Genomic DNA, 11,432 nt, shown 5'->3' with positions numbered 1-11,432 from the left:
TCCAACCCCTGCTACCTGTTTTCTCTTGGGGTAATGAAAACCTACCAAAAATGACTCATGTAGACAGCAGAGAGAAATCACGCCCAGTGTTTCAGAATGAGGCAAGCAAACGCTATAAAAGGATGTACTTTGTTCATATTTCATATCAGAGGTTTTCAAACACTGTAATGGGGAACAAAATGCAGGGATTACCATTTCAAGCCTCCTTTGAAACTATTAGTTGCCTGGCTATCTCTGGCCACGGTATTCCCAAGTCACAAGTCAGAAGAAGTCAGCATTCTTTATTTCTACACATGTTCTATGTCATAGGCTCACACAGCCAAGGAGCTAGCAGAGATGGCAGCCTAGATATTTTTCTCATGATCATTTTCCTTAATCCAATTGTTATAGCATAGCCAAAGCCTTTGTGTGAGATCTGTCCTGTTTTTCATTGACTGAATTCCAGAAAGTGACAAACATAGGAGGTGCCAATACTAATCACACACCTATTAGGAGAAAGAAAACATTACCTGGGAGTCACGGTAAATGAAAAGATTTCACAGTGTACCTGAGCAGTGTGGTCCTGACTGTACACCTGAAGGGGAACCTTTGCGTCTACAAAACCGGAGAGATTTATTTGATAGAAGTGAATCTAACACAAGATAATGGGCATGAAAGAAGTTCTAACGTTCAACAAAAGTTCTTCCAGCGTAAAAAAGGTGAGCAGTAACAGAAACAATTAGGTAACTAAAATGTTTGCAGATGCCATGGATTTGGTCAATGGTTAACTTGTAGAAAGGAATTCAAGTATGTTTAAGTAATGAGGATCTAACTAAAAGGAAATCAAGCTCTGAAAACCTATATATATATATACACACATATATATATATATATATATATATATATATATATATATATATCAGGGGCGGACTGACAACTCATGGGGCCCCCGGGCAATAGAAGATTATGGGGCCCCCCAGGCTTACAGATGGCCACCACGCCAGGAGCTAATATCTCGGAATTTTCACATCAAAAGCATGTCGGTTTCGGACATATCAGGGACAGATGTAAAAAAAAACACAGATTTTTACATACTGTCCCTGGTTTTATTGAGCCTGGCAACCCTGATGGGGCCCCCTAGTGGCATGGGGCCCTCGGGCAGTGCCCGAGTGACTCAATGGTCAGTCCGCCCCTGATATATATATATATATATATATATATAGCAAATATATAGCAAATATATAGCAAAAAGCAACTGAACCAAATCCAGCAATCTATCTAAAAGCCATCCTAATTTTTATAAATGTTTGTGAAAGCTGATAACAGATCATTGTAAAGGGTCATTTCACTTTTTGTTTTATTAACTAATAAAAAGGTTGTTAGAATAACTGCAATTATGCTAAACACTGCTATATTTTAAAGATGTGTGCATAATAGCAATACTCAATATTCAATATTAATATATCAATAGCAATATTCAAATATTAATCAGCTTAAAGCGGTTCTCCACCCTAAAGTGGAGTCCCACTGATCGGAACCCTCCCCCCCTCCGGTGTCACATTTGACACCTTTCAGGGGGGAGGGGGGTGCAGATACCTGTCTAAAGACAGGTATTTGCACCCACTTCCGGCCCGGCATTCACAGGCAAAAGACGGGCATTCCGTCACATCCCGTCACCCCCCCCCCCCCGTTGTGTGCTGGGAACACTCGGCTCCCAGCACACAGCGGGAGCCAATCGGCGGGCGCGGCGCGACTCGCGCATGCGCCGTAGGGAACCGGGCAGTGAAGCCGCAGCGCTTCACTTCCTGGTTCCCTCAGCGTGGATGGTGGGGGGAGCAGCAGAGAGACGAGCGATCGCTCGTCGTCTGCTGCGATCGGCGCTGGACTCCAGGACAGGTAAGTGTCCTAATATTAAAAGTCACCAGCTGCAGTTTTTGTAGCTGCTGGCTTTTAATATTTTTTTCCCATGACACATTTGCTTTAAAGGGGTTTTCCCCCCTTAAGGTTTTTCACCTTAATGCATTCTATGCAGGGCTGTCTTAATGAGAGGGCACACCAGGGCACTGCCCAGGAGCCCCAGCTGCATGGGGGGCCCCTGCACTTTCCCCAAAGCAGCTGGTCCTTGAGCCCACACTGCCCTGAAATTGAGGGCCCCATGATGGCACTGAGAGTAATAGATGCAAAGGGGAGGCAGTTTTTTTTTTTGAATGGCACATTCTTTTGAATGGCACGAACGCAGTGTCGTCATCGACTACGACGAGCAAGCGCTCGTCACATTCGATGCCGTCGCCGCCATCTTACTTCACCCTACCTCTGCCTTTGAAGCTACCGCGCATGCGTCAAAGTCATTTCGAGCATGCGCGGGTTTCCATGGAGACAGGTAAGTACACGCAAGCTCAGGTTTCTCGGCAGGAAAACACTGCAGAGAATCACGATGAAAAAATAGAGAGCAGGTTCTCTATTTTTCTCGTCTAGATTCTGGGCAGTTTTCTCGACGAGAAACCTCAAAGCCTCGTACACACACACGGTTTACTCAGCAAGAAAGCTCTGCCAGTAGTTTTCTTGCTGTTTCTGGCTGAGAAAACCATGCGTGTGTACGAGGCTTCAGTGTTGCCAACCATCAGTATTTTTACTGGCAGCCAGTAAAAAACAGGTAATTTTCTCCTGCCAGTAAAAGTAAAAGGTTGCCAGTTAAAAATAAGGCTGTAATGCTCGGCTTAATCCGGAGCCGGCTGAGACCATCCAAGTGCCTGCTAAAGTGTAATCAGGTAGCTCTGGCTGATTACAATTTTTACCTCTACAAATGTAATTTTGCTTCTTTCATTCATAAACTAGGTACAGTCGATATGTAAGCAGCCTAACATATTGTGGGCCATGGATTCAGCCCCCTTAGCATGCTGTGATTGGTAAAAGCATGCAGTTCAGGTGCATGCTTTGGCCAATCAGCAGCCATCAATGTACTGTGATCTTGCAGTGCATTGGCGGTCTCCAGGGATCAAGTCCTGCGGGAACGCGTGGGAACGGAGTTCCTGCACTTTTTTTACAGCAGAAACGCAGTTCCCTTTGCAGGACTAGAGCAGCCGAGCCACCCGAGCCAATCCTTTACTGAGCGGCAATGCCCAGCTTGACTCACTGTCAGGGGCAGGCGAACCTTAGTAATCTTTTATGTTACTGGCTGCTTCCTGAATATGGATTCATCGGGTAGTGTCCGCACTTTCTCAATGCCGCAATGTCTCCTGGGAGCTTTTGTCATTGTTCCCAGGAGACATTGCGGAGGTCTGCCGCGAGTTATCGCAGGATTTAGAAAGAACTTGCGTAAAAAAAAACATGCGCTTTAGTAATTATGCATATGAGCGTATCATTTTTTTTTTTTTTGGTGGGGGAGTAGATCTTGGGTGGGCGTTCCCACACTTTTTTCCCCAGGACTTGACCCCTGGCGGTCTCGCGGTTCATTATGGGGCATTCTGCAGGTGCTTAAATTTCCCGCGAACATCCCATAATGTTCAGTATTTGGCAAACGGGTGAACATCGGGCTCATCCCTACTGATTAGTAGGGACTCTGCTGAATCAGAGCAGACAGGGATGGATGTCACTTTGTGGCCTTTATACCAGTTCACCCGTTGCCTGAATTCTGAAAGTGGACTGTGGTGGATCTGTGATGGCACTGAGGGCAACCAGATGTAAATGAACATGTATCTGTTTACATTAGGCTACCTCTGAACCGTCATGTTTAGGTCTTGAAAAACTGGAAAGGAAGTAGTCCTTTTTCTGGGGGGGGTTCTGGACCTGGATACTCTGAGGTTGGAAGATACAAGTCTGTTTACATCCCTCTGCCTGTAGACCTGCATGAAACTTCCAGTCAGGTCTGCCTGAAAAACTGGCAGGAGGAGCTGACTGGAAATCCCATGTGAAAGGGTCCTTAGTGAGTGAGGTGAAGTTTTGCTGACTTCAATTATTAATTTTTCTTCCTTTTCCACATAGTTGGGTATTCTTTGCAAAGTGAATCAACCCTTAAAGTGTTTGTTAACCTAAAAAAATTAAAATAAATTGATCCTGTTACCTTAAAGCATGTCAACATAACACCTTAAATACCTGGCTGATCCTGCCTTGCTATACCCTCCTCTCTGTAAGCTACCCACGGTATATCATGGCGGTTGAGCCCCAACACCGTGGTCAGTTTACATGCCTCTGTCATCTGCAGCCCTGCTTTGTCCTCTGTCCTCCTCTCTGCTCTCCCCCCTCCCTGCCTGTCAGCTCTGTGTCATGGCCGCCCCCCCTCCTTCCACTGAAATAACTGTTAATGTGCTGTATAATCCTTTTGGTTTCCTATACCTGTGTCCCCCTGTCTCTGTGTTTCATTCCAAAAAATTATTGTAAACACCAGATTCTAATGTGCCGCTTGGTGATCAAGTGACTGGCCGGCTCTCTCTTCTCTCCTCCTCTTCTCCCGAGTGATGTCAGCGGGGGGGATTTTCTGCGCCTACCGCTTTAGCTGTCAGAAGAGAAGAGAAAGCCGAGCGGCGCATTGAAATCCAGTATTTAAAGTAAGCACTTTAAGCCTAGTACACACAGGCCGAATGTCCATTCTGAAAGCCATTCGTCTGGCTTCTGTCAAAGGGTATGATCGAAAAAGGTCTGCCAATCGTCTCCCGATCAGAACTCTCAGTCAATGGCTGAGAGCATTGAGCGGAGTTTTCTTTTGGGGCAGGGGAGGACTGCCCCTCTACCAGAAAACAATAGAACATCAGGGGAGATCACTGTACTAACGCTACATAGTTAGTACAGTGGCTCCTCCTGAGCTGTCAGTTTTTTTTTTCATTCAGCCCTGCATGGTTAATTAAAAAAAAAACTACTGGTGTGAATGAGGCATACACTTAACCTTATTCACTAAGCTCATTAAAATTCACTGTGCAACCCATTTGTTCGCACTTACCAACCCTGGTTTTGACAGGTACCCGCTCCCACTTCTGGGAAAGATCACCATGGCGATATTTGAGTATTTCCAGCCCCTCTTCCTTCCCCCTGCTGCCTTCTAGGACTCACACAGGTCCCAGAAGACAGTGGGACTATTCAGAAAGCACAGCATGACTTGTGCATGCGCAGTAGTAAGCTAGAAATAAAGCCTGAAGGCTTTACTTCCTGTTTCTCTTAGTGAAGATGCTGGTGCCTGCACCTGGAGCAGAATGACGAATCAGCTTGGGGTGCCGACATTGTGATCTCCCTGGACAGGTAAGTGTCCTTATATTATTATTTTTTTGCCCAGACTGGAGCTCCTCTTCAACATGCTCTACTCTTATGGTGAATCAACCCCAATATCCATCAGTAACAGTCTCCCTGCTTACATCTGCTATTAAACCAACATCAACATTTATCCTCTTACTTCAAGTTCACTTGATGGATTTTCCTTGCAACAGCAAATGACTGGAATGTCTTTCAAAGCACACAATCTATTAAGAAGAGTTATTCTTTCTGTTCCTTGTATAGTTTTGCATTAATATTTAACTCTTGAGAGCTATGTTCCTCATTTAAACATTCTTTAATAGCCTTACTGTATAAACTTTAATAACATACCCCTGGCAATTCATTGTTATTTGTTTTGAGTTTACTTTCTTAACTAACCAAAGGACGTCTTGTGTTACTTTGTGTATTGTTTTATCATAGAACTGTTTACCCTCTTCTCTTACACTTTCTTTTCTAGGTACCTAGAGAAGACAAGTAGGTTTGACATTAGGGGATGTGTTTGCTTTGGGCTCGGTCACACCAGGCTGCATTGCTTATGCATTGGGATGTGTTGTGTAGGGGCAGTGAGGGGCGGTGCATCTCATTACTATTTTTCTATTTTTTTAACTTTTAAACTCCTTTACACTCGATCAGATATCTGATTGAATCTAATCCGATGGTGATGGTCATCTTGTTCTACAGATTTTTTATTTATTTTCTCTCTCTCATCTCTCTTAGTATAGCATAAGATCTTGCTTCCGGTATGTTGATGTGGGCTTTTGAGTCTGGATTTACTCTGTACATTGTATGTTATATATCACTGTAGTGAACCTGTACTGTCGGTTTATGACAATAAAACATTTGTAAAATAATCTAATCCGATGGATTTTTTTGTCGGATATCCGATGAAGCTGACTTTCATCAGTCTTGCCTACACACCATCGGTCGAAAATTTAACCTAGTCCAAACGCGGTGACGTAAAACACTACGACGTGCTGAGAAAAATTAAGTTTAATGCTTCCGAGCATGCGTCGACTTGATTCTGAACATGCGTAGATTTTTGACTGATGGACTTCCACACAGACGATTGTTTTTTTCAATTGTTTTTTTATCCATAGGAAGATTTTAAAACATGTTCTATGTTTTTTTCACCGATGGAAAACAAACCAATGGGGCCCACACACGATCGGTTTGTCCGATGAAAATGGTCCATTGGTCTGTTTTCATCAGACAAACCGATCGTGTGTACAGGGCTTAAGTGTTACAAAATGGCACTTCATTCTCGCCTGTGCAACGCAGAGTGTAGCGTCATGCTGTTGCGTTGCAGGCATGCTGTATGTTTATTCACCGCCCTTAAATACAGCATTATAGTGTGAACAGGTCACATTGAAAACAGTTGCGCTGAGTCTGCATTGACATGTGTAGATTAGACATGTGCAATTTGTTTCGTTAAAAGATAGTTTGGGACAAAATTCAGCATATTCGTTCATTCGGAAGCATCCGAATGAACAAAAGACTCTTTTGACAAATGCATACCAAAACTAATTGTCAGAAAGAACAAAAACCCAAAAGAACAAAAATCTGAAAGAATGAAAAACTATTCAAACTACAAGTTTACCGAATCGATTACATTCGGATAATTTTGTTTTTCGTATTTTCTATTATAATTAAATTATTAACTATCATTATAGTTTATTTTTATTATTATTATTTAGTATTATAAACTATTGAATTATAGGTAAATTAACTGAAGTCAGTAATTCTTCTAATCAGGTCTCAGCTAATTTGGGACAGATTTTATTTACATTTTTATTGAATTTTCCTTTCAAACTGATTCTTCATGGGAAACCCCTCCTAATGATTATTGTATTTTTTGGAGTCAGGTGTATAACTTTGGTTTTCTCAGTATTGAACCTCATTTACCATGTTGAACGCCACTTGGATATTTCACCAGAATCATGTTTAAGGCATCATGAATTGAGTTTCTCTTGCTTATCTGCCCTACATGGACAGTTTCTATGTGACAGTGCTTACCTTATTCACCTCTAGTGCAGTGTCCCAGAGGGCAATTGTGTGATTGCAAAGTCTGAGCATGTATTTTTTCCTCTCCGGAATTCGTTACTATATGTTCTATAAATTTTACTTCTATTAACAATATAACTATTTATTCTTTTCCAGTGTTTCGAATTGAACAATGCTATGTGTTAAGAGTTAATCATAGAATCATGCAGCCTAAACTTGCTGTATTATACTAAGCTCTTCTATATGACTTTGACTTTCTTTTTTTCTCTAGGACACCCATGTGGATTCTAATGATGAAAACACGGAAAGGGGAAATTGGTCAAGAAAATCAGACTATTTACTGTCTATGATTGGATATGCTGTGGGTTTGGGGAATGTGTGGCGGTTTCCATATCTTGCATACAAGAATGGAGGAGGTAAGAACATAAACTTAGTTGGCCTGTTATAAAAGGAAAACACTGTCAGTAGTCACATAAACTCTACTTTAATTTGCATCCAGACCACCAATAGCTTTATGTTATTTGCATGGGCATATTAGATCTGTTCCTATCCAATAATGACCGCAAAATGACTACTTACCAGTAAGTGTGCTTCCAGAGAACAGATCTTTGGGACTACTCCCCAGCAAGATGTTTATTTTATTTTTTATCTTTTTGATTTCCTTATAACTAGGGTTGTCCCGATACCACTTTTTTAAGACAAGTACCGATACTCACGTACTCACCGATACTGATTACCGATACTTTTTTTTATGTCATGAGACAGAGGCACATGTGTAGGTATATTTTTTTGTTTACTATTTAAATGTTTTACTATTTTTTGTTATGTTTTTTTTTTTTTACAATGCTTTCTTCTTTTTTGGGGGGGGGGGGGGTGTTTTTTATTTTATTTGTTATTATTTTTTACAATTATTTTTTTTATTATTATTATTTATTGCAAATTTTTTTCTTTTCTTTTTTTAGCACTTTTGGGGGTTTGGTGAGATATCAGGGGTCATAACAGACCTCTGACATCTCCCCTTTGAGACAGAGAAAGGGACTAAGGACACAGATTCCCCAGTCCCTTTCTCAGCAGCCTCAGCTACACTGAAAATGAATGGACAGGAAAATGAATGGACAGGTGACAGAGGCTCCTCTCACTGACTCTGTTCATTCTGAAAAGGTAGGATCCAGGTTTAGCGGCTCCTTCCTCCGCTCTCCATCCTGACACAGGGGGCGGAGGAGGATATGGAGGGGGACACGGACCGCGGAGGGGGACAGCAGAAGAATAGAGGGGAACCTGGAGCACGGAGGGGGAGAGCAGAAGAATAGAGGGTGACACCGAGCGCGGAGGAGGAGAGCAGTAGCACGGAGGGGAGACACGGAGCGCGTAGGGGGACAGCAGAAGAGTGGAGGGGGACACGGGGCGTAGAGGGGGAGAGCAGAAGAACGGAGGGTGACACTGAGCGCGGAGGGGGACAGCAAAAGAACGGAGGGGGACACAGATGCACGGAGGGGGAGAGCAGAAGAACAGAGGGTGACACCTAGCGTGGAGGGGAAGAGCAACAGCACAGAGGTGGGACATGGAGCACAGAGGGGGACAGCAGCACGGATGGGGGAACTGGAGGAGGATACAGGGACAATCAGCGGTGATCAGTGCGGCTTTGGGGGGAGTTACAATCACCTCTGTATAGATTTCACTAAAACAGCTGAAAAGGGGGGGATGGTCCAGGGAGAAGCTGTCAGGCTTTATTGAAATCTATACAGGGAGATCGGTGCTTGTAACTCCCCCCGCCGCACTGATCATCCCAGGTATCAGGTGAAGCATCGGAGCATTTCCCCCGAGTACAAGGACTCGGGGAAATGCTTGGTATCAGTACCGATACAGATACTAGTATCGGTATTGGAACAACCCTACTTATAACTTCTCTATGCACATTTTGAAATTAGAACTGAAGATTTTCAAACTGGAGACATGCAACCAAAATCAATCACATGTTGCGAACTGTTAAAGTGATCTAAAAGATAATAATGTTCCATGTTCTGAATAACAGTCATACATACAGAAAACAAACGTTGTTTTGGGCCTTCTACAATTTCAGAAGTGATAAAAGACTGCTGGACTTGTGATATAGATTTATTTTGTATGTCCATTATGGACGTATGGACGTGATAGCTGTAACCTATAACCTGATCCTGAATGGGCCACACTGTTACCCCCCATGATGTTTCATGGCATTAATTGGGGAATTTAGGTAGGTCCTGATTACATTTTTAAAGTCTGATCAGTAAGCAGCTGATTGTATTTTTATTCAATGACCAGTTAATCAGTGACAAGACAAGACACGTTTATTTAATCTTTCACAATAGTGTATTACACAGAATATATATGTAGCATTATGTTCGTATTAAACTCTGGGACACTTTGACAGACTAATCAATCCAAGAACAATTGATGCCACTGCCTGTAAAAGCCAAAAATCGTCATTAATCCTGTTTTAATATCCTGCCTAGGATCCACTTCTAGCAAAGCTCAGGTTTCACACAGGACTCACATTCTTCTCTTGGACAGAGGATTGCATAAATCAATACTGGCAATAAGTGTGGATTTGTAGAGACTAAATTCTGTTCTCTGTGATTTTCCATATATCCAGCACACACTTAGTACCTTGATGTACGAGAAAGTGAGATGGGTAAATATTTTACATTTACCGTACAGAAGAGATCTCTGACCTTTATTAGCACAACATAAACCACAATCCAATACTGATAAGTGATGGAGTAATAAACTAACATTAAACATAAAGCATAAAGAATGTCTTTTGCATTTTCAAGACTTTGTTCACGGCATGTAATCCAATGTGATATTGTGGTAAGGAAAGTGAAAATCTGGACTCATGAACCATAGGTCTAGTTGTGTCCTAATGAAGTAAAAAAAGTGTAATAGCCCAGAGCAACCAATCACAATTCAATCTGAATTCACACTTTAGGACTAATATACTAAACGAGAAGGTTCACTTAGAATTTTTTTTTAAGATGTGTTCACTCTGGAGTGAACATATTTTCACCTTATTCACTCCACAAAGTGAACATTCATTTATAAATAAAATACAGCTTTTTATGTGTGAGGCCTCATACACACGACTGAGGAACTCGTCATAAAAGAAACGTAGTTTTCCTCAACGAGTTTCTTGTCAGGCTTGTCGAGAATCTTGACAAGCTTTCTTTGCGTACACACGGTCAAGACCAAATCTCCTCGTTCTCAAACGCAGTGACGTACAACACGTACAACGGCACTATAAAGGGGAAGTATGATTCCACTGGTGCCACCCTTAGGGCTGCTTTTGCTAATCTCATGTGCGTGTTAAGTAAAAGTTTGGTGAGAGACGATTTGCGCTTTTCAGTCCGTTACAGCGTGACGAATGTGCTATCTCTATTAAAAACCCTACTTTTAACGAAGTTGCGCTCCTGTCTCATACTTTATTCTGATCATGCGCATGTTTCTAAGCATACACACGAACGTGTTTCTCGTCGTAAACCAGCCCGACGAGAAACACGACAAGGAAATTGAGACTCCCGACGAGGAAAAAGAGAACTTGTTCTCTTTTTTTCTTGTCGAGTTCCACAACAGTTTTCTCGACGGAAGCAAAAAAGCTCTGCCACCAAGTTTCTTGATGGATTATGTCAAGGAAAACGGTTGTGTGTACAAAATTAGTTTTCCTCATTTTGTGTGCTGAAAAACGTTTCTAATGCCACGTACACACAACCGTTTTTCTTGTTCCAGAAAAACAAAGTTTTTCTCTACGTGATTCTTGTCGAGCCTGCCTTGCACACACACGATCGAGGAAAACAAATGCTGGAGCAAAGCGCGGTGACGTACAACACGTACGACGGCACTATAAAGGGGAAGTTTCATTCAGATGGCGCCACCCTTTGGGCTGCTTTTGCCGATTTCGTGTTAGTAAAAGTTTGGTGAGAGACGATTTGCGCTTTTCAGTCTTAGTGCTTTTCAGTCTGTTACAGCGTGACGAATGTGCTATCTCCATTACAAACGCTCGTTTTACCAGAATGATTGCTCCCGTCTCATAACTTGCTTCTGAGCATGCGTGTTTTTTTCCCGTAGTTAAAGCCTACACACGATCATTTTTCACGTGAAAAACAACGCGAAAATTTAGAGCATGTTTTACATTTTTAATGCCCATTTTTCACGTTGCGAAAAATGCTCTGGAGCCC

General features: G+C 42.3%; 1 protein-coding gene across 1 annotated transcript in view; it reads left to right on the top strand.

The window, feature by feature from the left end:
- The first annotated feature begins 400 nt into the window (after positions 1 to 400).
- The window catches only part of LOC120913606 (sodium- and chloride-dependent neutral and basic amino acid transporter B(0+)-like), a 45,809-nt gene continuing 34,777 nt past the window's right edge, over positions 401 to 11,432 (top strand). Inside the window, exons 1-2 of the mRNA XM_040323677.1 lie at positions 401 to 698; positions 7,493 to 7,637. Of these exons, the coding sequence (XP_040179611.1) occupies positions 645 to 698; positions 7,493 to 7,637 (199 nt within the window). The 5' untranslated portion in view covers positions 401 to 644. The remainder of the gene's footprint in view (positions 699 to 7,492; positions 7,638 to 11,432) is intronic.

Source organism: Rana temporaria, chromosome 9 (genome assembly GCF_905171775.1).
Source record: "Rana temporaria chromosome 9, aRanTem1.1, whole genome shotgun sequence".
Lineage (NCBI taxonomy): Eukaryota > Metazoa > Chordata > Amphibia > Anura > Ranidae > Rana > Rana temporaria.
This window is presented reverse-complemented; position numbering and strand designations above follow the sequence as displayed.